Here is a 27,520-nt window from a genome sequence, read left to right as displayed (position 1 = left end):
TTTCTGGTTCCGCCCACTCCCGTCCGCTCGCAAGTGAGTGTGCAGCCCTGGTTGAAAGAGGGCCACGCACGCTATCCAACACTGCCCTAATGCCACTTCGTCATTTTTTCAGTCGCCATTGTTCTCGTTCTCGGCCGTCGAATTTGTGGAAATAAACGTATTTCCCATTTAAATTCGCTGCAATAATCACAATAGCGAGCTGCAAAACACAACACCAGCCGAGTGCGTGTCGATTTCCAGTAATTCGGAGCGCGCAAGTCGAATAAAAACGCTCTAAACAGCACAAGTCCAGGACCAGAAATCGAATATTTGTTCGTGGCAAATATATAATCTTGTGAAAAAGCCAGAAAATGTCATCTGTGAATCCGGAATAGTAAGTCGTCACACGCAATTATGCGCAGTTATCTGGAGTAAAAACTGTGACTGGTCTTCCACCTTCTACCCAAAAAATAGTTTCTTTTATTTTTTCTGCGACGTCATTTCTGCTACGTTTCATTCCCATTCATTATCGAGCAGCCCCACACCACTCCCTTTTGCCCCCGTTGGCAACTCCAAAAAACAGACCATTTGCTAAAAACAAAAAATACTCAGACCTAACAACCGTCCTAATCTAGAAACCATAACCAAAAGTGTGTGTTTCAGCTGGATTTTAATGAAATGTCGACGGGCGAGGCGATGTAAAGCGCGTTCAAAAGATTGCTCTTTTCGGAATCTGCATATGTATAAAGTCCATACATATATGTAGTCAGATCCCAGTTGACGGGCAACATCGCTGGGCGGGCGGATGAGTCACCTGCGTGGAGAGCGTTTCCCACCCCCAGCGCAGTGCTACGTAATCAAAGGCAATTCTAGTTTCACTTAATTGCTCTCCCTTTAAGGCAATTAAATCTGAACCGATCTTGGCTCGCACTCTTTAGAAAGGCTCCTCCAAACGCAGCATACATATGTGCAGAGTATTAAAACACTATCGCACATCACCCAGCAATTGGGGGTTGATGTTGGACATAGTACGATAAGATAAAGCCTAAACCAAACCGGTTTTATGCAAACACATATTAGTATCTTAACCTACTAAACCATTCCCACGAAAAACCTCTCTAAACGGTTTGTACAAATCAATGATTGTTCACTGATGGCACCTTCTGATGCCATCCAATTTATTTCCGTTCAAATTTACCAAACTATTTCATCTCTGATGTTAAACTTTGTGTCTGTGTATAACTTTCCTAAATATGTATACTCAGTTTTATTAAGATTTCTATGAAGCTTCATAGGCTTCGGAATGGTATCTGCAGCATATTTTTATATCTATAACTATCCGTCAATCCACAGCGACTATCTCTTTAAGTTGCTGCTCATTGGAGACTCGGGCGTTGGAAAGTCCTGTCTTTTGCTGCGATTTGCCGATGACACATATACAGAAAGCTATATCAGCACAATCGGAGTGGATTTCGTAAGCCAACCGGAAAGTTGTGAAAACTCTTTATGTCTGACTCATAAACCTTTATCTTGCAGAAAATCAGGACCATAGAACTCGACGGGAAAACCATTAAACTGCAAATCGTAAGCATAAAGACGCCTGAGGCAATCCAGTCCAGAGCTAATTAGTCTGTTTACAGTGGGATACTGCTGGCCAGGAGCGCTTCCGCACCATCACGTCTTCATATTATAGGGGCGCCCATGGCATCATTGTCGTATACGATTGCACGGACCAGGAGTCTTTCAACAATGTAAAGCAGTGGCTGGAGGAGATTGAGCGGTATGCCTGTGAGAATGTCAACAAGTTGCTGGTGGGCAACAAGAGCGACTTGACCACCAAGAAGGTAGTCGACCACACCACAGCTGCGGTGCGTATATTGCTGGTTTTGTCGGGGGAATCGTAGATGCAAGTATTTACTAAACTGGCCCTTTGTTTCCCAAACTCCAGGAGTACGCCGCCCAGTTAGGCATTCCATTCCTTGAAACTTCGGCCAAGAGCGCCACCAACGTGGAGCAGGCCTTCATGACGATGGCGGCCGAGATCAAGAATCGCGTCGGGCCGCCGTCCAGCGCCACCGACAACGCTAGCAAAGTGAAAATCGATCAAGGACGTCCAGTGGAAAACACCAAATCCGGTTGCTGCTGAATAACTCTGATTGTGAATCATTATTTTATTATACAATTAAACAAAATTTAAATATAATAAATTAAAACGGAAACCACACAATAATTATAAAACAAGCGAAATCGTAATTATAATAACTAATTCTGTAATAACAATAATGGTGAGGAATGACGAGTAGTGCGTTTGTATGATCCTAGCCGTGATCCAATTCGATAAACAATTTAAGCAAATATGTATTAGGTACGTAGCCAACCAGATCCAGATCCAGACCCAGACTTCAGACATCCCCAACCAAACACAAACAACAAGGACATCGATCCTGATACTAACCGTCACTCTGATTTCCGCAGTTCTGTTCATAAGTAGAGCAAAGCAAGCAAATTCGGTGTAGCAATTAACATAATATTACTTTAACCTACAGTAAGAAGTTACCTATCACAGCAGCGCGAAACAATACCGAAACTAATATGTACTATTAACTACACATTAATTGAGCGCAGGCGACGGCAAGAGCAATTACACTTGCCTTGTGTCAGCTACTACTTACCACTATGTATACATATGTATGTGTTTAAATTACAAATACAATTTTCTAAACATATTATCTCTAGCGAACGTGATCGCCACTTGTCTCAGTCATCTTGAAATTTTATGTAATTCGAACCCAAAAAAGAACGAACATTTTTAGAATTAACGTGGAGCGATTGTGTGTTTGAATTTTCGTGTGACACAAGGGATTTGTTTAGGCACATAATTAGTGTAATAATGACGACATAGCGATGAAGTTTAATAAAAATTATTGCGTGTGCGTATATAAATTGAAAGGTTTGGGATCAAGGACACACTTTAGTTTCGGTTTTCACTGTCGCCCGAATTTGAATCTTAACTTCACCTAAGTCTAATAAAATCGATCTGTACCGATGCCTACAAACGACTTGTTTTATTCCTCGACTTTGGAAAGATTCCAAACACTTAAGTGAAGGCCGGAACAGATGCGCCCACACCTAAAATCCTGGCAAACACTTCTAGAAGTACTACTTTCCAAATTTCACGAATTAATTTTAATAATTGGCTGAAATTTATTTTGGTGGTGCCGAGAATGGTAATATCTCTGGAAAAAACTTGTATAAAACTTTATAAAATTTCAGGCTTTAAATAAGTCCTAGAGTCTGGAGTATTTCTGAAGTAACTTTGTTAAATTTAAGTTTGAAGGGAGCAATTATATAATATAATTTTAAAGTTGCATTGTATTGAGCATTTATTCTCGAGGTATTTCCCTAATCAGATATTTTTAAATATTTCACTCAATTTTTAAATATATATATTTATATTTAAAAATGTTTAAATAATCTTATGTCTACGATACTTCACAAAATATATAAGTGAATATAGTTTTTAAAAAAGTCACATGAAATGCAGTGACATTGAGTTTACTGCAAAATCGGTTATTAGTTTCTGTAAATCTGATATATTGCAAATGTATCTGTATACTTGTATATGTATACCTGTATACTTACAATACAAATATTGAGAGACTATAAATTGCCCAATGTAGGAAAAATATGATTTTTAAAAAACGATAAAGGGCGCTTTGCCAAAGCAAAGCTTTTACTTCCAACTTCTTGGGATATTCAACTGGATCATTTAAATCTTCGTGGAAAATGCGCTATCATCTGGACAAGATTGAGGTCCCCGAGAAGGTCGAGATCATGTTTGTTTCGCATAATTTAAGTATAAGGTATTATTCATGATGAATGCTTGCTTAGTGCAAACCCTAATGGTCTCGCCATTACTCCAATTAAGTCTTAAGATACTCGATAATTTCTGGTCTAAAAGAAACATCACATTATTTATTCACATAGGGAAAATAAAGTTAATGCTATTTTAAAGCTTGCCAACTTCAATTTGTCATGACCCGATGAAAATTAGTTTCAATTTTCAAAAACATCTCTTGCGTTTATTGACTTCTTCGGAGGTACTTCAGTCTTTACAACAAAATTTTTCTAAAACTATGACTATTTGTTGTTGGAATTCAACTAAATACTTTAACGGTTGCTGGCAGGGCAGGGATTAGAATGCTGCATTTTTAGGATGGGATTCAGATCTTGCTGGCTCGTCGTTCCTGCAGACAGGCAGTGGTAACGGTGGCTGCCGTTGTTCCGATGATGGCGGCTCCCAGGATGCCCCGCTCCCGTTCGCTGAGACCGGAAACGGACAGACTGTTGCTGCGCCACGCGGACGACGAAGTGGTGCGATCCGTGCCCGAGGAAGTGGATATGGAGTTTATTAAGAAGGTGGCCTCGCGGCGGAGAGTGCGACGTGGATGCCGGGCACTGGTCGTTCCCGCCAGCGCAGCTCCTTCCTCAGCATCCTGTTCCTGTCGCCTGGACACGTTGCGCCCACTTCCGCCCGCCGCCGGATGCTGCCTCTGATGGTAGTGGTGGCTATAACGGTGATGTTGCCGCTGGCCCAGACAAGTGAGCAGCAGCCTCCAGAAGCCGCTGCGAAACTTGGAGGACATCAGGTTGTACAGGATCGGGTTCATGGCCGAGTTCAGGTAGAGCATGAAGCGTGAGAAGTATAGAAGGTTGTAGTAGCCGGCGATGCCCAGACCCTCCACATCCTTGGCGCTGGCCAGGATCACCCAAAGGGTGAAAGCCCGGAAAGGCAGAAGGCAAACAAAAAAGCTTGACACTACGGCCACCAACATGAAGATCACCTGCTTGCGGTGCTTCCTCATCCCGTTGCTCTGCTGATGGCTGTTGCCCTTGGTGCTGGGCACCTGCGAAGAGCCACTGGTGGCTCCGCCAGCCGGCTGCTGTGGCTGCGGGGAGGTCGGTCGGTGGAAGGCGTTGTTAGGACGCAGCAGCTTGTACGCGATGGCCGCGTACAGAAGGACCAGGATGCCGAAGGGCAGGAAGAAAAACACCGTGATGCAGCCCACGAAGTAGAAGATCGACCAGAACCCATCGGCGGCGGTGGTGCAAACGGGAGCATCGGTTCCGTCCCCGTAGGGCTCCACGCTATAGCTGGATATGGCGATGATGGGACTGCAAGAATCATATATTCAGTTTTAGTGGGGACTAGTGACTGGTGTTGTCTGCAAAGTTTTAACGCGCTGCGGGCAGGAAACAAACAAATATTTAAAAGCTACTCAACGGCTAACTACTGGAAAAGTTTCGGGGGCGAAGCACTCAACTTAATCACACAGCGGAAACGGAAACGGCAACGTCTGCTCATACTCATCATACTCGCAGAATGGTGTGGGTTCAAGTTACTTATTACTTTTTACTCTACAAAACGAGGGAGTCTACGTCATGGGGCTACAAAAACAAATTAAAAAGCTACGCGTATGGTACGAATAAGTATATTTACAGAGGACGGCCATTTGTCCGATTTCCTTAGAATTATTTAAATTACAGATTCCGATTGGGGTAATGTGGAAAAAACCCGCCATGAGTTGTCATAAAAAATTTATTTACTTACGAACTCTCGTGTGTGTGTGCGTGTGGTTCCATGTATTTATAAGCAGAGTATGTATGTATATAAATATGTTCGTACAAATATAAATATTAATATTTGGCTATGTGTGCGTGTGAGGGTATGGTGTATGTACAGCTGTGTTTACATGTGGACATTGTGTGCATATTGAGCTAAGCTTTTTATCTGAGCCGCCGCCAAGTAGGCAACAGTTTTTTCTACTTCCGGCGATGGCCGCCCGTGTAATGGCCGCCATTTTGTCCGGTCCGGCTTACGGAAACTATTTCAATACACCTAAATCATGTTTATCCGCCGACCTGATGGTTCGCCCAAACGCATATTAAGCCATTTCCATTTGCCTTCCATTGCTCCTCGAAGGCCGCCTAATGGCTTACCCCTTACTGCCGGTCCATATCTGGACTCCTAGCCCTGACCAGCAGTGGTAGTTTTAGTGCTGTTCGGCTGTCGTTGCTGTTATTTATCTTTGGCACATTCATTCGAGTTTAATAGCCCGAAAAATTGATTGTTTTTGGTACGGAAATGTCCAAGGCGGCAGCCCAACTTCGATTCGGGATTCTCGGCAGCTGTCAGCGGGTGACTGAAATCGATTATGCCTGCCAAAAGCGTTCAGGATGCGATTTGTGTTTACCAGGAGCGGGAATGGGAATCGGGATCAGCGTCATCGCCACATTCCGGCCAAGTGAAGCGAGTGTGTAAACGGGTTAAAGGCGATTTTTCACGCCCATCTCGCTTAGAGGAGATTTTCGGGCAGATTTACTATTTTTCCTGCTATTCTAGGGAGATTTTCCCGACCCTTTGTTGGGATTTTTCCTTCATTAAGTTTATCCTCCTGCAGTGCCTCCTCATCGAAACTTTTTTGCGGCTTGTGGCGACGCAGTTGATGGTTTCTCACAGGCATGAGCCGGCTGTCACTAACTCTCCTGGCCATTCCCTTGCCCAAGGTGGAATGGTGCAGCATGGCCATAGCCTCCAGATCACAGCCACATGGCATCTGCATCTCGATATTGAGGCGGGTTCGACTGATATCCTCGCTGCACCTGCGATTGGAGCTCCTCGACAGAATGCTGGAGCTGGTGGCTGCCATGGCATTTGAGGAGTTGGTATTCGTGTTTGTATTAGTGCCCATGCCCAGCGACAAGGTGCCTCTGCGTCCGCGAGAAGAGTTTTCCTTCCTTCTTCCCAACGTAACCAGTTCCAGCAGTAATCGCCCAGCGTCCTGGCAAAGCCGCTTGAAGCCCCTTCGAAACTTGGTCGACATCAGGTTGTAAAGAATCGGGTTCATGGCTGAGTTGAGGTACAACATGATTCTACAGAAGTAGAGCAGGCTGTAGTAGCGCACCAAGCCCAGATCGTGTAGCGTTTGGTCCGTGCTGAGGATGATCCACAGGGTGAGGACGCGGAAGGGCAGCAGGCAGACGAAGAAGGACAGCACCACGGCGCCGAGCATTAGGACCACCTGCTTACGGGCCTTTAGACTAAGTTCAGGCTTCGTGGGGCGGGCGCGCAGCATGGCCGCCCGGTTGGAGACCAGATTCCGGGCGATGATGCCGTACAGCACCACCAGGGTCACGAACGGCACCACGAAGAACACTGAGATGGTCATCAGGAAGAAGGCCAGCGTCCAGTCGGTGATGGCCTGGGTCAGGCACACGGCCACCGACGATCCATCAATGTACTCGGCCAGCTTGTACTCGGCCACCCATAGAATGGGGCTGCTCGGGGGAAATCGCAGATTGGGGAGAGAAAGCAAATAAGAAACGTAATCAGGTGGCGGGGTCACCGGGGGCATGGATAATGGATACGGTTGGATTGTGGAGGAAAAGGCCAAGAGTGGCGGGTAAAAGAATAGGATTCGGCGGGCAGGAAGAGAAGCAGTTTATGACGATGAGCGAACGGCGATGGACAAAAGGTTGACCTAGTCTGGAATGAAGTTCAAGTCTGTGCCAGTATGGCTCGGACGATTTGCCTAACCCGATTGTCTTTATGGTTTTTTATTCCTTGGAGTCAGCGTTAAAAAATATTGGTTAAGCAGAAATAAAATATTACTGTGCCATTAAAAATCGTTCATGATTAATTCAAAAATCGCTATAGTTATTTTTTGTATATTAAAATAATATTGCATCCTAATGATATCAAAAATTAAATAAAAGTGCACTAAAATAAAAGTATCGGCCCGAGTTATATCATTATAATTGACAAATATATCTAAAAATATTTTTAAGCAAAGCCCAAATTTTCAATTTATCATTAATGGGAATACATTTTACTTACAAGGGGATAAGTGAGCAAACGGCGAATTTTTGGTGGGTCAAAGTCTGTTGACTTTGTAAATACGTCTAGCAGACAAGTTTGAATATTTACTTATTTTGAGTTATCCGAGCCGCTGATTAAACACTTCCCCAGCCCAAATCCTCCCTGGCCAGACCGATAAACGAAATGCCATGACAGTCAACAGGCGGTGGCCGAACTTTTTTCTACTATAGATGATCCGGGCGTTTTGTACGTGCGTCAGCGATTTGACACGCCCACTTTTGCGCCCATGGGCGTCGTGTGGCGCGTCTGTTTGAATGTGTTTTAAAATGTTTGCTCTTTTTTTGGCCTCCGGCCTCTTGTGTGGCGTAATTAATGGGTCTCGGCCTGGAGGCGGGTGTCCTGCGGACCCAATTCCCACCCATGGATGACCCCATGACTCCTGGCGTGCTGAGGGGTCGGTGGGCAGCTCGACAATGTGCTGTTTATTTCATTGTTATGGACGCGGCAAGATTTGCAAAATTAAAAAGGGTCGCCGCTCGTCCTTGGACGGAGCGCACAATAATAAAGTGTCAATGAAATGAAATCCACGATAGCGGACATCGGTGCTTATTAAAGATGACAGGGCGCTGATAACGGCCAGCTCCCGGAACTTGGACAAAAGCCGTCCGGAACTTGAGGCGAAGGATGTCAATGGGAATGATGGTGCGAGTGGAGCAGGAGAGGTGGCAGGACAGGAGTAGAAATGGAATAGATAGGCGACAGTCGCAGTTTAGCATGTAAATGGATACGCCACCGTGGACGGCGCACAAAAGGGCCAGCACCACGACCAGCAATTCCACGTCATAATGGAAAATAAACAAAACGGAGAAAAATGTGCAAGACCCAATAACAAAACACAAATCATTTAAATGACGGCGATTGACACTTATAATTAATGAGTGAGGAACTGAATGCTTGACTGGGCGAAATGAATAAACGGAAAGAGGCCATAAACTAAGTAGATCTAAACTAGATAATACCATGTGTATACATACGAAATATAGGACCACAGACACCAAAAAGCATGCAGTGAAAAGCGACCAAACTAATTAATATGTTAAAATATAATGCTAGTTTCCAATTAAATTTAAGAAAATCAAGTGCGGGTTCCTGGCACTGCCTGTAGGCCCTAATCGCTTACCTCGTAAAGAGCGCAGCAATGCCCCAGGCCAGGAAGCAGATGAGGATGGCCCGCCCCTTGGTGCAGACGTAGCCGGCCTTTAATGGCTCGCAGATTGCGTAATAGCGCTCGAACGAGATGGCCAGGATGGTCAGCACACTGGCGTGGGCCACTGTGAGCTCCACGAACGGCACAGCCTTGCCTGGATAGAACAGCGGTTAATTGGGCTGGGGAGAATAAAAAGTCCAGTAGCACTGGAGCTGGAGCCACTCACACATCTCGTGGCCGAGTACCCAGGTCTCCGGGCGAGTGTTGACCTCCACGAGGACGGTGGGCGTGCAGACGAGCAGCACCAGCAGGTCCGCGATGCTCAGGTTGGTGAGGAAGATGTTCGTCGAGTTGCGCATGTCCTTCGTCTTCACAATCACGATGGGCACCTGCAAGCGAGTGGATTTGGGATTTGACAATCTTAAGCAGCTGGGCAGCCATAAAGTTCAGGTTCCTACGAGCAGCCACCTGGTAACAGTTCCCGATATCTCAACGTTCATACGGACAGACAGATGATGGATTTGAAGAACGGGCAGACGGACCAATAGACAGACACATCAACGGATGGACAGGTGACCGGATCGACTCGGTTAGTATATTAGTATACTAATATTCATACTGATACAGAATATTCATGCATTATAGTGGTCTTAGGCTGAACACTTGGCCTATGCGAAACATATACTGTCCTTGAGGCAGTGTCCAAATGAATTAATTTCAATTATAAAAGCTTTTTGCCATTTTTATTTAAAAGGAGGCTGGACTCACCATCACATTGCCCACCACGCCCAGCACCATGATGACTATGCAGAAGAACATGGCGGTTGTGCGGATATACGACGGAATCTGTGGCAGCATCTGCTCAGCATCGCCATCGTCCTTGGAACTTGATGTTGAAGTGGCTGCGGCTGCTGTTGGCTCTGTGGCTTCAACATCAGATGTTGCGGCTGCTGCGGTTGTTGCGGTGGAGTTGTCCTGGTGGTCAAGTCCTGCGGCTGGAAAACGATGAGGTGTGTGGTGTGGGCCATGGCCGCCACTAGGAGCGCCACGGGATACCCCAGCCTGCTGCGGCGACGTGATGGCTGTTGCGCTGGATGTTGCTGCTGCTGCTGCTGCTGCGGGTAGTGCATCTTGGGCCTGGAGCAGAAGCAGAGCCAGGAGCAGGAGCCACAGGCAGATCCTCGGGCCTACGCAAATGCTGGTCAGCCTTGGAAGCTGCCCAGTCCTGGCCACAGCGACGCCGTGGCTGCCCCTCAGCAATGTCCTCTGTGTCCTCGTCGTCCTCGTCCTGCGGCACTCGGAGAGTAAGTCCCGCAATGGGAATCACAGGGACATCATCGGGGGCTCGTCGGATTCTGGGATGGGCTGTCGCCGCCACCGCCCGCTGTTCAATTAAGTGAGTTACGAGTGGGTGTCCTGGCCAAATCCGATGTAATTGCCCGCCCGGCAAGTTTATGCTCACACTTAAATACGCGCTAATGAAATTAAGTTGTCCAAGGGATTCACGGATACTCCGCTATCGCCGGATCCGGGCGCATTAAACAAATCAATCAGTGGGGCTTTGCGGTTGTCGACCGCGCTTTCAAGTGGCTGAAACGGCAATGGGATTAGCATTTAAGTGTCCTGGCCAGGATCAGGAAATAACCAGCCATTGACCAGGCCGGCTAACTAACGATAATGAATGAAAAGTTCATTAGGCGCTGTCATTTACATAACATTAGAGCATCCGGCCCCAGCAGAGAATCATCTCCGCTCCGCCATGAACAAGCTCATCGTCCGCTTTGGAAAGGCACTGAACAAATGGCACTGGAGCGAAACCAAAGCCAAGAGGACAGAGGAGAAAGGACAGAGGCATGGGTATTAATTGCTAGCCGGGTGCTTCTGGGACATCCTAGCCCTAGCTTATTTCATATTAAAAGATTCAGAAATGTAACTCTCAATTGTTTTACAAACAACATTAAGCTGTGTTTATCATCATCGCTTTTCAAATTTGAAAGTGTATTTGAGAGTGTATCTAGATGTCAAAGTATGCCAAAATGTTGATAATGAGACATGCCTAAGAGGGTCTTAATATTTCGATTTAACTTTAAGCTGAGCAGCTTTACAGTGAACCGCAGTTTGATCATCAAACACCACAATGAAATAGTTAAATGGTAACTATATTCCTTGCCAAACCCCAAACGCCGCTCCTGGAGTGGATGTTTGCTTTCAATCTCGGGTGACAGGGTCGCCCAGCAGACGACGATTATCGCCGATGGCGTCTGCTGGCCATCTCCATCCTCATCAGGCGAATGAGGATGGCTGTTGTCAGCCAAATGGCTTTATTAAATCCCCATCTTTGTGGCGCGCAGCCCGCTTAATTATATTATGCTCATACAGGGCCTTGAGCAGACATCCGTGGATGTGGACGAGAGTGTCCATGGACACCGGGACGCATAAACACAGGCTTCCGGTGTTTGTTTGCGGCTTAGTGGGTGGGATGGGGGTGTAGGATCCCCCTTAGTAGCGCCATTTTGATTAATTTGATAAATTCATTATGCACACACCATATTGGCCCGTTCCTGGGGATTGTTCCTGTCCGGATGCTCTGGACTAGGGGTCTGCGTCTCGTCCTTTTTCCAACTGAGCCAAGCTGTGCGCACTGTTTGTTGTGGCCAGGCATCGGGAATGGGCTGTGGGTTCAATGTCCCCCGAATGACATAACAAGGCAGTTTGCGTCACATTTGGCTTCAAAATGCGACTTTAACGATGCCGAGCGAAGGATTATCCCCGGATAGGCTCTGCTTCCATTGGCCATTTTTCTAGGCGTAATTGTTTCGAAAGTTTCGAGTTGGTCATGTAGAAAGACAAATGAATCGTTTCAAACTTTTCCCTGAGCTGTGGCCATGCCCATCAATATCAATATGGCCCACATGGCTGCGTAAACGGACATCACCAAAAACCAACAAAATATATTTATGCTTGGGAAGCCAACAACTGCCGCCACAAACATGCGAGTTCTGCATGTAAATCTGAAAACGGTTTATGGTGCCGCCCCAAATCCCAAGTTCTCGAGTGTTGGGCGGCCATTTGATGGACAACTTGCGGTCTTTGAGTGGAAGTGGGCAAAAAGACTCAGGACAAAAATCCACAGAATAGAAAATTTTGAATATTTGAGTGTCAATAGCAGGGGTGCCTAAGAGTGTGCAATAAAATATTCAATTTGGGACATCCAATTTGAAAGGTAGCTATTTTTAGAGATAAGTAATTTTTCAACTGTGAAATATTCTTTCGCTTGAATAAATAGTATTCACAGAGTTTGTAGGACTGAGTGTTTTTAGAGAAATTTTAGCACAAGCGGACATATAGTTGATATAATGACGTTTCTTTGTGTGTACACAATCTTGGCATAATTTTTGGCTGTGATTTAAATATGGTTCGAGGCGGCTGGCGATAATGGCAATCCAGCGTATTGGCCTGCATTCGGTGGGTGTGTGAGTGTGTGCGGGGGGCCGAGTGGATTTTCTTGTACAAGGACTCCCAAATGCGACTGTGTGTATAAGCATGTGGCAGTGTGGCGCTTTTTATGGTATTTAAGATTGAACGGAATTTATTGCTGACACCCTAATAAAATTAACATTGAAATGGCAATTTGAGGCGGCAATAAGAATCAGCCGAAGCAGCCAAAGTATCAGTATCAGAATCGACGGAGGGAAAGTCTGAGAAAGTTGTCACACCCACGCACACACGCATATCTAATCAATTTATCGTTCAATAATAGTCAAGCCAGTGGATACATGGGATGGATATGGGAGTATGTGCCCTAGCAGCCACTTTGACAAATCGCTAAGCGTGAAAAAAGTGGAGAAAAAATTAAAGCCCGGCCGTCAAAGTGATTTCGAACTTTCTAACAGGGAACCAGCTCCTTCAGTCCCTGAAATATCCTGCGGAAAGCGGTCTAGAAAACATTATTTACCCCAAAGCAACCGCATCCTATCAGCGTAGCTCTTTGTATTTTCTCGCCGAGGGTGTCGCACGCTAAATAAATTGAAATGACTTCGTAATTGTATTTGTGACTCTGGCTAAATTAATCTAACTACTTCGCATGCCGGATCAGCGCTCGTGTGGAACCAATTTCTGAATGCCTGAAACAAGGACCTCGTCGCCCACCGCCGAAAAGAGTAAGGCGAACAAAGCGCCGTAAAACCAAAAGCTTGTTTTTCAATTGAACCCACCCAAAGTGGCCAACGAGAATGTTTTGGCTACGGGGTCCGGTGGGGTGGCCAATTGCCTTTGTGTGAAACCCCTCGAATTCGAAATTGACATGTCGATGGTCATGTCCCACAGGCATGTCCCTTTAATTGACCATTGAATGGCAATTAAGGCAGGGGCTATTTTTGGGTCAGTGCGGCGTTAGTGCGGCTGCATTAGCGTCGCCTTCTTTTCCCCACCGAATTAGCCACATTAGTTGGGCTAGAGCTTCTTAAATATGTTTGGGCCACTGCAGGGTTGGAGAAAATACCGAGCTTTCTACACAGGCCGAAATTGTGCAGTAATAATACAAGTCTAAGCAGATACCCGTCACTCAGCTAGTGAGGAAAAATGTAAACAGTTTGTTGGAAAAGCGATAGAAATTAGCAAGGAAAGTAGTAAACTTAAACGAACGGGCACAAGCACGAGTCCAAAATGGATCCTGATCAAGAATGTATATTCTTTATAGCTGCGGCAAGGCTTCCTTCTTTAATTTAAACGAAAATATGACTTCTTTTAGATTCAGCTTTTAAATTTTCTTATATTTCAGACAACTGTTCCTAAACAATGTACACTTTTTTATTCAGTAAATAGTTGCAGACAGCTTGGGCAGTCAGGAATTTAAATTGAAATGGCTGACTGATTCGGCACGCTATTGGGAATTACATTTTCATGGCGTGGATTCCAAAGTCGGCCAGTTCCTCTGCGAGTTTTGGATCTGATTGCTCTCTGTGAACTCTGCTGCACGGAGTCAAGGATGTTGGCTCTGCCACCCAGCTTTAACTCCTTTGTCCGTCCTGTCCGATTTCACTTATTTATGCGACTGCGACGGGAAATCCCTCCTTTCCCATCCCAACTGTTTGCCTCCAACTGGATACTGGATACTGGATACTGGATACTGGATACTCGTTACTGTAACTGCCACCGTTTGTCTGTCTTCTCTGTTAGTTCGTCTTTTGTTTGTTTGTTTGCTTGTTTGTTCGTCCGCAATAAGTAAGCTAAACGTTCAAACAATGGCCAGAGAACTAGGCTTACAGCAAAGGTCCAAAAAATAGTGTGTGTTTTGATTAAGATTAAGGAATAATAAGAATGTAATGTAGGATTTGTGAAACAACAAATGATATTTAATATTGAACCGGAATAACATTAAGATACACTTTCTGTATAATCAAAACCGTTTTCTATATTCAGGCATAGAATCTTAAATAGTGAGACTAAACTGTAATGTTTGTATAAGTGCACACAGTGGCGTATGGGTCGGTCGATCAACTAATGTTTTTCTAAAGCTAGAATTCTTTATCTGCTGTTTTGAAGTCGTTCAAGTTGCTCATTCGCCCTGTCTGCCGAGCTCCTCCTCGCCTGACGAATGTAATGTTATAGCGGAGCTTGTTGCTGCAAGGATTCACCCAAGACCCCGCATTGATAAGCCATTGGCCGGGAAGGCGTTTTATCGCCGGACTCCGCACCGAGTGGCCAAAGATGCGACTATCCACGGACTTTGCTGTCGACGTGGCCAACGCCATCACCATCACCATCACCATCGCCATCGCCGCGGGCCGGGAAACTCTGCAGCTGCTCTTCCCCGTATTGGCCATACCTTCTGCGAGCTGTTTGTCTATTTGCCCGCTATGGGAATTCATACAGCACACATTCTGCACAGACCGATGGGCGGACAGTCAGTCGGCGGGTCATATAGCGCAGATAGCACTAGCTATTGTTTAACGATTTCGTGTATATTGTAAATAAAGCAGGGGAATGAAGGGCACGTTGGCTCAACTAGAAAATACCTCGGGAATTTTAAGTTAGTATCTCCAAAGAATATCTCCCAGTAAATACTATTACAACTAGGTGTTGTAATGCCTAATAAATATTGCAATATTCAGCAGAAGAGGTTTACTGAAGAAAATAGTAATACAACCTGTTATGTTAGTTTGCAAAACCTTTAATATGATTAGTTAACTTGAGGCTTTTCGTGTATAATTATACGTCCACAGCTATTGCTACATTTTCCATTAAAACTACAGCTGATCCAAAATTCCCGACCATACTCTGGGGAAACTCCAACATGCTCCTAGCTAAAGACACTTTAATTGCTTCGATTCGCGGAATGTTCGTTCACTGAGTATCCTTGTATCTTTGTGTGCTTGGCGTATCATGTGGCATTTGAATATGGACCACTAATGCGTATTTAACATTTGGCCAACCTTGAAAGTTATCGCATTTCGCAGTGCCAAATGGGAATTGCTCCCAGTTCGATCCCCATACGTTCAGTTGAAGAATGCAATAAGCTCGCATGTGTGGTATTTGAGTCCTGTAGCGGAATGAGCTGCACTCTGTGTCCTTCTCTTCTTCGCTCGACGGGGTCGAACCCCGTCATTTCCGATGCGCATATTGAAAAATGGCGCTTACCGCACTTCCGCCGCAGAATTATTGAGCGGTGCATGGCCCCGCATCGTTAACTTGGCCCTAACTCGCATCCTGCCGCCAACTGAAGTGGCTGTTTAGCCAACTTGGGCGTTGGGCGTTCCCCAGTCCGCCTTTGACATTCCCATGCCTTTGGCTGCACTCTCCTTTGCTGTTTCACTTAATTTGTCATCGTGACACTGACGCCCACCGCAGGCTTGGGGGCGTGGCCATGCTGCTGACGTCAGCCGAAGGAGCGAAGGGTAATTCACCCGGAGTCCTCGAAGAGTGACGAATGGGGGAGCCAACCTACGACCTGTCAGCGTCTAATGAGTGGAACTTAAAACTGCATTAAGCTGAGCCACCGATGAGTCCGCTGATAATTCCACAGACAAGTGCCAAGTGCTTGGACTTGGCAATTGTCGCCTTTTATTGGCTGAAATTTTTATGGGCTGCCTGCATAGTTACCCGCTGGCTGACTTTCACTTTTGGCCCTGCCAAATGTTTTACGAGTTCAGCGACCCTTGGCCGCCACCACCAGCACGCCATCCGGTGGCTTAATATGCAAACACAACATTATAATGACCGCAGGACACAAATGGAAATGGACGCGAGCACGGCTGCTGGTTTTCGCTATGTTTTTACGACTTTGCCGACCACGGCCACGAGTTTGCCAAGTGCGTTATGAAAAATGTATTTATTGTGGAATAAAAATATTTATCAGTAAATTAAACGCCCTGTCAGTCGTCTGGATCTCTCCAGAGTGTCGTCTTCACTGCAGATTGCATGATGAAATTCCGGGGTGTTCGCAATCACTCAGGAAGGCCGCTGCCAGCTGGCCAGGCCACTAAATTTAGAAATCGGGAGCTATCGACAAAAGTGTGGGGACAATGAGTTCCAGCTCTCAGCGGGAATGTCTCCGTTCCCGCGCCTTTACAGCCAAAACTTAACGATTATTGCTGATGAAAGATGACGGTTCCTAATGGGTTGGGAGCCCAGTTCTGGGCAAATAAATTGCCGGTTGTCCAGAAAAGCGGGCATCAAAACAATCGACTCCCAGTGAACGGATAAACAAATAACCATATGTGGTTACTCACTTCCGCTTTTATTTATCAATGAGAAAACTGGAATTACATGTTAATGCGATTAAGGCGGTACACTTAATTTACAAAATACTTTTATGAGCTGCTGATCGCAATCACAAAATAAATCAGAACGATGCAAAATAAATGTAATAAAGGACTAGGTCTGTTAATAGTGATAAGTTGCTTATTTATAGATGGAATATTGCAATTATCTCGTAAAGTGGAGCTCACTGCCCTCACTTTCCCATACAAATGTGAGATTTTAGAGAGAGTGCCGAATCTTTTCAACCGGTTTTTATTCGGCATTCAATTAAGGCGACTCTGCAGGCAATTAGAAATGCAAATGAAACTGCCGAGAAGAGCCAAAAATACAGTCCAGAACAAACAGAGCAGCAGCTGAGCATCTGAGCTGCTCAAAAATAAATGTGAAGGCGAGCCGATCCAACCGAAGATGAATCCGGAAATGGCACCAACTGCGGAACAAGTGGCCATCGTTTCAGCAGTTCATCCCATCCTCCGCTCGCCTGGATTGCGTGGGTGCTCACAGTTTTCAATTTTGATGCGCCCAGAAACAATTCGAGAGTAATGATGAAGAAAGTTGTTACTCGGCGTGTGGCTCATTTGTCAGGGATTGGGATTAGGACGCACTGGGGCTTCCTGGAGCGCGCAGTCGGAGCGGGTTATAATCTAAACGGTTCGTGGAAAATAGGCATGCATAAATTTATATGTGCAGGAATGGCGTGAAAAATGGTCTGGCAGTTTATTCAAAGAGGCTTGCCTTTCGGTTTTCACCAGCTACTGTTGTTTCTTCGCTTTTCTCTTGCTCAACTTTTAGTAGGGCCATCGATTGATTTTTGATGGACGCAAACGCAAACGCAGATGCCTCATTGCTTTAATTGTCCAAATCCAAATCAAACAAAACGGCTATAAATACGCGTGTTCTTTCGGGGGCAGGAGTATGTGGAAATCAGGTAGTGATCACAGATCAACCAAAACAATTGCGTTTAATTGGCCAATTGACTGGCAACATGTGCCATTAGGCGAAAATGAAGCAGTGACTTCCGAGTAAAGGCGGTGCTAATTGTTTAGTTAAGCGTGGCTGAATATAAATAGAACTTAATGAGAAGGCATATTTCCAAGTGGCCATATGGCCGCACTTTGCATGACAAATGAGGCGTTCTCATCGCGTGGGGCTCGGTCCTCGATTGCCGTCATTTCTCAGGGTGCAAAGGTCGTGGAACGGGTTGATAAGGGTGCCGGAAAAGCTGGTCGGATGTCAACTTCGCTCCATCATTTCTCTCCATGCCATACAAACTTTTCCCATTCAGCGCTTCCCGGTATCATTTATCTGGAGGGCGCACAGACTTAATAACCCATTTGTTGGCTGATCTCGGAGTCATGACCCCGCAGGCATACAAATGGCCAACAAGACCTATCATAAACACCAGTCCAAGAGGCGAGACATGTGCCGCCGTGCGGTAAAAAAAAAAAAAAAAAACAGAATGCAAAAAGCCGGGAAACGACCTTGCCGAGTGGCAAACATTTGGCTTCTAATTAAGCCGCGAAGCTCCGAGGGCAGGAAAACAAAGGTTCCCACAAGGCAATGATTAAGAGGCCACGTACGGAGCACTACGGGGAACTCCGGAGGAGGTGGTGGCCTTCGCCCCGTTTGCGCGTGCTAATCAAATTGGGTCTAGTCCCCGTCTGCGAAGTGTATCTTTCGGGCGCAGGAGTGCCTTGTTTATCAGTAGTCTGCGCCTAATGTGTAAGTGTGCCAAAACTGATTGCATAATTATGCAAATGCTCCGGCACAATGTACGTCTAATGAATTGCTCAGACTTCCCGCCAAAGGCCAAAAGTGATGGCCGTGGTTCTTAGTCAGCACTCAAGAGGCTGAAAAGTAAACAGGCAGTTGGCTAAAATGGCAAAATGTGGAAAGTGTGGAAAGTGTGTGGGAGATTTTCCCCTCCTTCTCGCGCAGTTTTTTCTACTCGCTAATGATTATACAATAATTTGTTATTGTAACTATGGCTTTGTTTCCCGGGCGTTGGTAATTACACTTGACTTTGGGAGTCGCAAGGGAAGTGTTACGGATTAATCGAATTAGGCACAAATCTGTGACAACAAGCAGGATAATTAACAGCCGTCGATTCCTCAACGCCACGTGCAGGATTCACTTCTAATGACAGGGAGGAAGAATTCTATTACAAATCAATAAGCGAGTCCCGTGAAAATGAGCAGCTTTAATTCCAAACCTTCCTAATTAAACTGAAATATTAATAGATTTTCCTGCAAGTAATTACTCAAATTACTAAATATTACAAGTTAAGCCGTTTGGAAAACATAAAACGGATGCTACTTGAATCTTTTCTGAGATTTGAGCCTTTATTGTGCTTTGAGAAACACTTGTTGTTCATGTCTAGCTAAAACCCTTCTGAGCGCACCTATTTTCTTGCCGTGTAGTAATAGTGACAATAGTTGACAGTAAATTAAACACGCATTACTGAAATACTGTAATCCCCGCCAGAACCCCAACTCTGCACGTGCCCTTTCATCAATTCATAATCGTTAAACTTAATCGCTGAGCTCATTTTGGCAGGGCCGCTTGTTTGTTTTTCCAAACATAAAGAAACCCACTCGCCAAAGTTCAATCGAGAATTCGACCATAAAAAAGAATTAGCGCACACCGAAAGTAAAAGTACAAATTTTAAGAAAATAAATACGGGACGGGCCTAACACTATATCGCCTGATAAATCATCAATAGTTTCGATTTGGGTTAAGCAAACGCTGCACTGGAAATGCCGCCCAGCCCATCGAAATGCCACCCCCTGTTGGGTGGTGGAAGACCCACCTTTTATTTGCATTGCGGGTGACAGTTGAGTTAAATTTTGAAAAGAAATTCACGCCGAGAATGGCGTGGCTGCTGTTTATAGTGTTATGGCTGAGTCAGTGAGTCAGTGAGCGGCCAAAACGGCGGGCATTTCTTATTCAGACGGCGTCCCTGCGATTGCAAACGCGATCGCGATTGCTCCAAAAAAATACAAAGCAAAATAAACATAAAGAAAACAGAAATTCAAACCGAAGTCAAGAAATCGAAAGGCGCCACACACGCGTCTGGCAAATCAAATGGACAAGCGACTGACTTAATTTTCCCCTCATCTTCAGGCTTTTTAGTGGACAGCTCCGACGTGTTTGACCGCATACTTTTCCTTTTCGCTTGTTTTCCTACTCTGATTTCTTTGGCTTTTCTCATTTCCAGCAGTGCGTAATTAGGCAAAAAATGAGACGGCCAGATAGAAAATCGCAACACGAAAGACGAGCGCATAAATCACAATTCATACTCGCATAAATAAAGACATTTGATTTGGAACTGGGCCTCGAGATGATGGTTCTGCCCGCCTGTCCGTCTGTCCGCCTGTCCATCTGTGCGTCTGCCCGTTGACCAAAATAGCAAAGCCCAATCAACTTGTGATGCAGGCGGAAAATTCTTAAAACGATATTCCGGCCTCGCTGGCGTATACGCAATAAATTTTCATATTCCTTATGCCGCTCGCTCTCTCTTATCCGATTTGCCCCAAGTTCGCTGGGCAGGGAGCGATATAATGGTTCGGATTTGGTTGCTACTTCTGGGGGCTGTGCCACGCCCACATGAGTTTTCGATGGGCCGAAATTTATAAACAAGCTCCACTGAGCCGGGCTAAGTCGATCTGGGAGCGTATTAAATATGTTTGGCATTAAGTTTGCGCGGCAATACGAATGGTAAACAAAAGGCCAAAAAGAGCGCCAACAGATGTTGCATTTATTTAATGAGCCGACGATGGGCGCGTTGGGCGGGTGGTGGTATCAATGGGGTGTTGGAAATGTGTTCTTAAGCAAATAAAAACCCATATTTATACAACTTATTCGCCTATTTCTGGACTAGCAGCACTGGAGGATGGGAACCTGAGACTCCCAACTGAGCTCGAAATTCTGCGACATCGCTTGAGGTTTCAAGTGGGGCTGAAGGTCGCTGCGAAGGGAGTTCGGGCGAGAAATTCAAGAAGCTCAGTTCGCACACTTTTCGAGTGCGGTTTCAAGAGCCCACTCGAAATTATCACGATCTTGATCGTCGAAACCATAGCGATGAGCAAGATGAGGGCGATCATGACTTGGCGGTTGCGTACGCACCTCAATAGTGGCATTAATTTGTCAATGTTTATGTTTTCAAATCAATATTATCAGCAAAATAAACATTATTAATAACGATGCTTGAGCCACGGTTCAACGGATAGTCGGGGCTATTGAGAAAAACATACAGAACCATGGAAACGCGTATGCAAATGCCGGCAAGTTGTTTGGCTTCAATTCATGCGATCAAAAAGTTAATGTGGCAGTCTATATTAACGCAGAGGTGAGATTCTAAAGTACTCGAAAGTGTCAAAAATACGCATTTAACCCAAGCTCGAGTAAAATATTCCACATAGCCGTTGTGCCAAGGATAACTCTTCTTTTAGGGCAGGGCCTGCACAAAAGATATTTGAGGCAGAGAACCAGCTATCTGGATTGCATATAGGCCCGATTTGCTTTTCAAATTATCAGGAGCATATGACTTTCATTCAATATCAATATCTTAATCATCATAAACACCATCACTTTGTTGGCACACCACAAGTGGAAAAACTTACCACTTATCACCGGCGGAAACTCAAGATCGGCGGGGCAAATAGATCGGGAATGTGGAACTGGTGCGTCGGCCCCCGCGAAATGCCTGCGGTGGCAAGTGCATTAATTTCCGATGTCAAACTTCACGGCAACACTTAACGAAATATTTTTTTATGTTTTGTATGTAATTAAAAGCATTAACACGACGCCGCCGACAACCGCAGCCAGCTGACATCGGTGTTGACATTAATGGCCGCAGAAAAGTGCAGTCCGTTCGCCTGGAGAACCAGAGGCATCACCCACAAAGACGATAATATACAATATATATGCCGAGATGCACCTGTCACCCCAGACGCGTGAATTCTATTTATCCAAAATTTCGAATCCGAAACTTTCTTTCGCCGCGCAAAAGGGCAAATGATCCGGCCAACCGCTCGACGTCAGGTTTTCCAAAAGACTAACAACGCGGTTTTCTAGCAAACAATTTTCATACGCCGTGTTTGCCGGCATGGCCAAAACAACTGCCAAAAGCTCTTGGCTGGAATCGGAAAAGCTCCAATTTCAAGCTAGCCGAGAGCTTTTCCGCCCGGCTTTCCCTCCGCCAATTTGTCATTTTGGCGCGAAAAGCACTCGACGGGGCTTTAGTGAATGGAGCACCAAAGCGCCCTGACAATTGGACATTGTTCTGATCGGGGGAGTGTGTAAAATCACGGGGTAATCACTACAGAGCTCTATGACGCAACCTGAATGAAGTGCCCATAAGTGCCGGCGTGCAATCCCAAGCAACACAGGGTGCTGCTGGTTAGACTATCTTTTATATACCTTACAATAAAATTCTTGGATTATTTCAACTACGCTAAGAGGACTAACCGATAGTTGATATTTCTGCGTTAATTAATAATAATTGAAATATAAATAATATTAATAAAAAACTAATAAACAGAGGAATAAACTTGTAGGATTTCCGTTATAGCACACCACTAACTATCTGAGTTTAAAAATGCGCAGTAAATAATACCTATCGATAACCGTTGTTGACAATTATCGGTAGGGCCAGCTCTACGGATCCAACGAGTAGAAACGAAACAAGCGAGTAGCGGTTTCTTGACAATCAGGATTCTATATCAGGAAACATAAGTTAAGACTCTTAACTTAAGAGTACAGAGACTGTACATTCAGAAAGCTAAAAGTAGGCATTTTACACACGCTACACATCGCTAATTTAACGCAAAAAGCGCTTACGAAGCTCTCAATTAAGGTGCTACCATAATTCAAAACTTTAAGAACAACTTTTTTTAAATAGTGAGTGGCTTTAAGTACCATAACTAATCGCAGCTATTTACCAACAATAAATCACTTATTCTTATCATTTTAAAGCGATACACTTATGTTTTATTTCTTCGAACTAAAGTAAGAAGTCAATAAACAAATTGGTAAATAATTTACTTTCCTTTGTGAGTTAATGAGTCTCAGAATTTGGACTTATCGTTTTATTTACTGAATCATTGATCCTTTTTAGAAACGAGCATGTATTTAATTTTATTTAACTCTAAACACTATATTAGTGATAAGCTAATGATTTTATTGCCTGAAACTGTTGCTGTGTCTGTTTATGACCATCACCACGTGCTTGTAAATGGTAAATGGTAAATGGTAATCTGACTAAAAAGAGTTACTTTAAACATTTCGTCAATTCAATTCTATTGAATTTCTATCTAATCAAATAGTCTGTCGTTTCACGAAAACAATAAACGGAATTTCCTTCTTGCTTCTGTTGAGCCGACTCACCGTAATTGACGAAATGATCGACATCTTTTATCAGGGCAATAAGCAACCAAATGAGCAATCAAAATATTATTGCTTACTTGGATTTTCCAGTCCCAGACACTTCGCTACTTCGCTTTTTGGAATTCAATCAGATATGCACTTGTAAGAGGCAAGCAGATAACCGGGCTCTTTGGCTAAGAAGCCTTTTCGTCTTTATTAATTCAAGTGAAAATTGCTAATCGCAATTTATATAGCAATCATCAAAGTTCAGTTAAAATCCACTAAAAAATGCTGAGGCTTCGTGAGTCATGTGCTGATCAACTGACAAGGAGTCTACATGCTCGTAATGCGTGTCTGCAGGAAAATGTGCTGGAAATATATATTTTCTGACATCTAAGACTGATATTTTCTTTTCATATCTAAGACATTAGCTGTGGGGAATGGGTAGAGTAGAAGGCATTCTGCATTAGGTAGAGCCCTCCACGATCACTTGACTTTAGTAAAATTATCTTAATCACATACAACTCAGTTAAAGCTCATTTCAATGGCCCTGTATTTCTTTTGATAGTGGCAAGCATAAACTCTTAGATTTTCAAAACAAGCTTTATGTGGAAAAAATATTTTTCATTGTTGTATTTACTACATGTAAATAATATATATTATTATATATAAATAATATTCTATATTAGCTCTTATCCGTTAGATTTGCCTAAGATGTTTCGTTTCCTTCGCTAGCCTGCAGTTGAGTTTTGCTTTCTAGTGGAGGAGCTGATTCCAATGCGCTGTCACTTGCGGCTACAATCGATTCTGGAGCTTGCTTCTCTGGGTCAGCAGGTGATGGGATATTCTTTGGGGAAGTCTCAGCAGCCTGCACTTTTGGCTGGGGAGCTGGTCTTCGGTTCGGCAGGAGCATGCTCTCCAGTCCGCCGCAGGGAGCTTCGATCAAAATGTACATGACATAAGCAAGGAGGACCGAAAACCCAAAGTCTTGCCAAAAACGCAGCATCTGGTAAGAAAAAAGAACCACTGCAGTTGATAACTTTAAAGCATAGCCGAATAAGACTTACAACATCGTAGTTGGAGAAGTAGGTGTTAACTCTCGTGCGCCCACCATTCAGGTTCTGGATCAACATATGTCCCATGTATACGCAGAAGGAGACCTTCGACAGGGGCTGCCACAATGGTGAGGTGAGGAAGGAGTTGGCCAATCCACCATAGCCCTGCATGCAGGCAAAGACCACCCAACTCAGACCCAAAGGCCACGCGATCCGGGAGAGCGATATGTAGAAGGCTTCATTAAGGGAGGAAAGGGTTTTGGTCTTGCCTATGCCATAAGGATACATCGCAAAAATGCAGGTTAATAGTAGTGCCAAGCATGTGATCCAGCCTACCCAGACAGAGGGTCGACTTAGCTTGATCGTCTTTCCATGGATCGTATGCAGGAAGTAACCGAACAGGAAGCCAACCAGCCATCCGGAAGCCCGATTGTGGGTATAGTGCTCGAGGTCTTCGGAATAATCATCTGGTCCTGGCGGACCACCTCCACCGCCCACCCTAATTTTTTGTAGTAAAGTTTGGAGAAAATAGTCATACTGAAAATCTGCTACAAAGCCTACCAAAGCGAGTACTTACAATGAGTAATTGTTAATCACTATAATGCTAAATAGGTAGGCAGCGAGTCCCAACAGAAGGAGCAGAACGACTGCTGCGCCTTTTCTACCCCACTTGTACACAATAATCAACAGGATGGGCGCAATGATATACAGTTGCATATCGATGGCCAGGTACCACGTGTGAGCCAGGCACTGATGGAAAAAATATTATAGTTATCTACAGGGCGCCCACAAAGCGAGTGCGGACCTACCTCGGAATCGGTGGCGTAGTTCTGAATGTAGAGCAGGGTCCAATACCAGTTACCTTCACACCTATCGTACCTATCAAAGTTCCAGTTGCCGTACAGCGGACCGTCGCCCAAATGGGGCAGTATCTTCCAGTAGAGCAGTATTGATACTGCCACGATGGGCGTTAGGCGAAGATAGCGATGGAGGTACATCATTGGAATATTCAGCTTTCCCTTGGTCCTATAATTAAGATAGGCTGTGGAAAGGTCGGGGATAAGATAGAAAGCGACTTACTTTTCCATTGAACGCAAGGCAACCATGGCGACCAGCAGTCCGCTGATGAAGAAAAATGAATCCACTGCAAAAACGCCCTCCTTAATTACGTCCATAAAAGGTGTCTTAGCCCACTGGGAAATGATTAATGTTAGCAATCTAATCGCGATCAAACGGCTTTCGCGCTACCCACAGTATAGACGTCATAAACGTTGATATTGGGAGATGTGATGCCAATGATATAGTCGTGACCGAAGCACACCCAGATCAAGGACATTCCACGTAATCCATGCAGACACTCAATCACGTTGGGATTGGGTTTGGTGGTGATGCGAAAAAGTGATCGTGAATTAGCACGTGCAGAGAAAACCTTCAGAATAGCAGGCAGTTCTTCTACAAGTACATTAAAGAGTTAGCAACTGATTCTGCCATAAAATTAGCTCTATTTACTTGGATCCTCACACACGAAGTAGTCGTACAGGGTGGAAAGAAGCACTGCGGCTCCGAACAGGGATAAAATAACGCTGTAAATTGGGATTGCAGCTTATTAAGTAAAACAAAGTCAAAAGAAATCTTACATTGCGGCAATGGTTCCTCCATCGAAGGCCTCACGCTCGGAAGTCTTGCAGGAGCTTTCAACAACCAAATTCTGATTTGCATTTAGCTCCAAGCCAACCAGTTGTTTTAGGACTCGGCGCAGGAGTGTGTCCATGTTGGTGGCCGAGCAGGAGGCGGGAAAACAAACCGCCGTCTGTACATTAATCATCCTGCCAATGTTTCCCAGCAGCTGTTGCAGAGGCAGACTGGCCAGGCAGTATTTTCCCAGCAGAGTCGAGCCCGACACCATGGACTGTTCGATTGCAATGCACTCGTCGTAGTGACCCAGGTCCTTGAGATGACCCTGCAGGATGCCGGAGGGTATGGATCCCCAGGAGTCAATCACTGCACAGAAAGCCTTTATACCTCGGTTCACACTGCCACACTGCCTCCTAATTCCACTTACTTCTGTAGGCCCAAAGGCTGCCAGTTGTCAAGCCAGCGGTGAGCTGAGCAAAGTCCGCGTAGCACTGTAGATCTGAGACTGTGGGCAGTCGTCCCTGGGGCACCAAGTCGTCCAAAGTTACATTTTTGTAGTGACTAAAAAACTGCTCTGACAGGTGACGCACTTTGTTCAGGCGCTGGTAGTCTTGTGCATCTAGTTCGATGCCTTGATTTAGTTCCGGACCGAAATGTATGGCTCTGGTTACGGCCAGGCCAAAAATAAGTATTACTACTGAGACTTTCGCCATCTCTGTGGACGTTCAACTACCGAATAATTCGCATCCGGACCAAAGCAACCCTTTTTATAAGCGATGACTGGTGCTGGTCTGCGATAAGGATTAGTAATATATGGGCGCTTTTGATAGCCCATTTTCGTACGGTAACATGACTATGCAACATCGGAAACGGTTTAAAATATAATCAGGTATTTTACAATTTTTTGTTGCCATATTATGGGGGTCGTAGTGTGATTATCTTATCGATCTGCTTACATTTAAAATAAATAATAAACGTAGCATTCCAAACATGCAAATTTATAATTAAAGATTATAAAAGGAATATTATATATAGCTGCAAGTGAATAGTAGATACTCATTGCGTTATGAGGTACAAAGGGGTTTCACGGCCTCGTCCTTGTCCTTGCCAAATCAGATTCGAAAATCAACTATTGCCAGGCAAAAAACACTGCGAATCACTTTCTTATCAAACAATGCCCGGTAGTTCAAACACGTGTGGCCTGATCGCTATATTAGGTGACATTTATTGCTTTTTGATTAAGATCAGTTCGTTAACGTAAAGCTGATTGGGATTATATCTAAGTATCCGATACTTTTGCATAATTGGTTAAATACCATTTCAAGGAATTTAATAGACTTGATCAGCTGATGTGGCTGCAACATGTAAGATGGCTTCTGAAGAAAGTTTAAGTTTTGCAAACTAATATTATTTAAAAGTGGGTTTAGGAACTGAACTCCCGACCAGAATAGAATCAAAAACCGTGCTCTTGTTTAGCGAAATTGACAGTGGTTGGTGGCCGGATGAACCAAAGAAAGTAGTAAAGCGCCAAACACAAAAAGTAGAACCACTGTAGACCACATAATATTTTATTATATTTGTGTACCACCAATACCAGCTTTTCTTGGACTTGTAATTGATGGCCAGATGATGTACTAT

The 27,520-nt window shown here is 44.7% G+C and overlaps 3 protein-coding genes across 4 annotated transcripts; 1 reads left to right on the top strand and 2 right to left on the bottom strand.

Moving 5' to 3' along the window:
• Positions 1–45: 45 nt before the first annotated feature.
• LOC6553340 (ras-related protein Rab-1A) lies at positions 46–3,035 on the top strand. The gene is made up of 5 exons (XM_001979277.3): positions 46–373; positions 1,333–1,453; positions 1,516–1,563; positions 1,620–1,847; positions 1,928–3,035. The coding sequence occupies exons 1-5, from the start codon at positions 351–353 to the stop codon at positions 2,123–2,125; spliced, it is 618 nt and encodes a 205-aa protein (XP_001979313.1). The 5' UTR covers positions 46–350; the 3' UTR covers positions 2,126–3,035.
• A 1,009-nt stretch (positions 3,036–4,044) lies between these two features.
• LOC6553417 (growth hormone secretagogue receptor type 1) lies at positions 4,045–21,889 on the bottom strand. Of its 2 annotated transcripts, none has more exons than XM_015154911.2 (5): positions 21,449–21,787; positions 9,834–10,655; positions 9,292–9,454; positions 9,039–9,219; positions 4,045–5,154 (listed from the first exon to the last, which is right to left on the bottom strand). In XM_015154911.2, the coding sequence occupies exons 2-5, from the start codon at positions 9,921–9,923 to the stop codon at positions 4,203–4,205; spliced, it is 1,386 nt and encodes a 461-aa protein (XP_015010397.1). In that variant the 5' UTR covers positions 9,924–10,655; positions 21,449–21,787; the 3' UTR covers positions 4,045–4,202. The 2 variants fall into 2 exon arrangements, with proteins under 2 accessions (XP_015010397.1, XP_026831495.1); XM_026975694.1 differs by lacking the exon at positions 4,045–5,154 and adding an exon at positions 5,417–7,317 and having other exon boundaries at positions 21,449–21,889.
• Positions 21,890–23,804: 1,915 nt separating this feature from the next.
• Positions 23,805–26,626, bottom strand: LOC6553418 (nose resistant to fluoxetine protein 6). Its single transcript, XM_001979280.3, has 9 exons — positions 26,310–26,626; positions 25,885–26,248; positions 25,757–25,830; positions 25,500–25,699; positions 25,328–25,440; positions 25,057–25,273; positions 24,825–24,997; positions 24,260–24,746; positions 23,805–24,198 (listed from the first exon to the last, which is right to left on the bottom strand). Exons 1-9 carry the CDS (start codon positions 26,593–26,595, stop codon positions 23,902–23,904), a joined length of 2,211 nt encoding a protein of 736 aa, XP_001979316.1. The 5' UTR covers positions 26,596–26,626; the 3' UTR covers positions 23,805–23,901.
• Between the last annotated feature and the right edge of the window lie 894 nt (positions 26,627–27,520).

Source organism: Drosophila erecta, unplaced genomic scaffold (assembly GCF_003286155.1).
Source record: "Drosophila erecta strain 14021-0224.00,06,07 unplaced genomic scaffold, DereRS2 tig00000000-arrow-pilon, whole genome shotgun sequence".
NCBI classification, from domain to species: domain Eukaryota; kingdom Metazoa; phylum Arthropoda; class Insecta; order Diptera; family Drosophilidae; genus Drosophila; species Drosophila erecta.
This window is presented reverse-complemented; position numbering and strand designations above follow the sequence as displayed.

What these genes read in the sequence shown, in the direction of transcription:
- LOC6553340 (XM_001979277.3), top strand. Translation starts at nt 351, where the DNA reads ATGTCATCTGTGAATCCGGAATA. An exon ending in TCATCTGTGAATCCGGAATA is followed by an intron (nt 374 to 1,332) that starts GTAAGTCGTCAC and finishes GTCAATCCACAG; the next exon opens with CGACTATCTCTTTAAGTTGC. An exon ending in GCACAATCGGAGTGGATTTC is followed by an intron (nt 1,454 to 1,515) that starts GTAAGCCAACCG and finishes TTTATCTTGCAG; the next exon opens with AAAATCAGGACCATAGAACT.
- LOC6553417 (XM_026975694.1), bottom strand. Translation starts at nt 9,923, where the DNA reads ATGCTGCCACAGATTCCGTCGTATATCCGCACAACCGCCATGTTCTTC. An exon ending in GCGTGGTGGGCAATGTGATG is followed by an intron (nt 9,455 to 9,833) that starts GTGAGTCCAGCC and finishes ACTCGCTTGCAG; the next exon opens with GTGCCCATCGTGATTGTGAA. An exon ending in GGTACTCGGCCACGAGATGT is followed by an intron (nt 9,220 to 9,291) that starts GTGAGTGGCTCC and finishes TGTTCTATCCAG; the next exon opens with GCAAGGCTGTGCCGTTCGTG.
- LOC6553418 (XM_001979280.3), bottom strand. Translation starts at nt 26,595, where the DNA reads ATGGCGAAAGTCTCAGTAGTAATACTTATTTTTGGCCTGGCCGTAACC. An exon ending in ACGTTTATGACGTCTATACT is followed by an intron (nt 25,441 to 25,499) that starts GTGGGTAGCGCG and finishes ATCATTTCCCAG; the next exon opens with TGGGCTAAGACACCTTTTAT. An exon ending in GCCTTGCGTTCAATGGAAAA is followed by an intron (nt 25,274 to 25,327) that starts GTAAGTCGCTTT and finishes TCTTAATTATAG; the next exon opens with GACCAAGGGAAAGCTGAATA.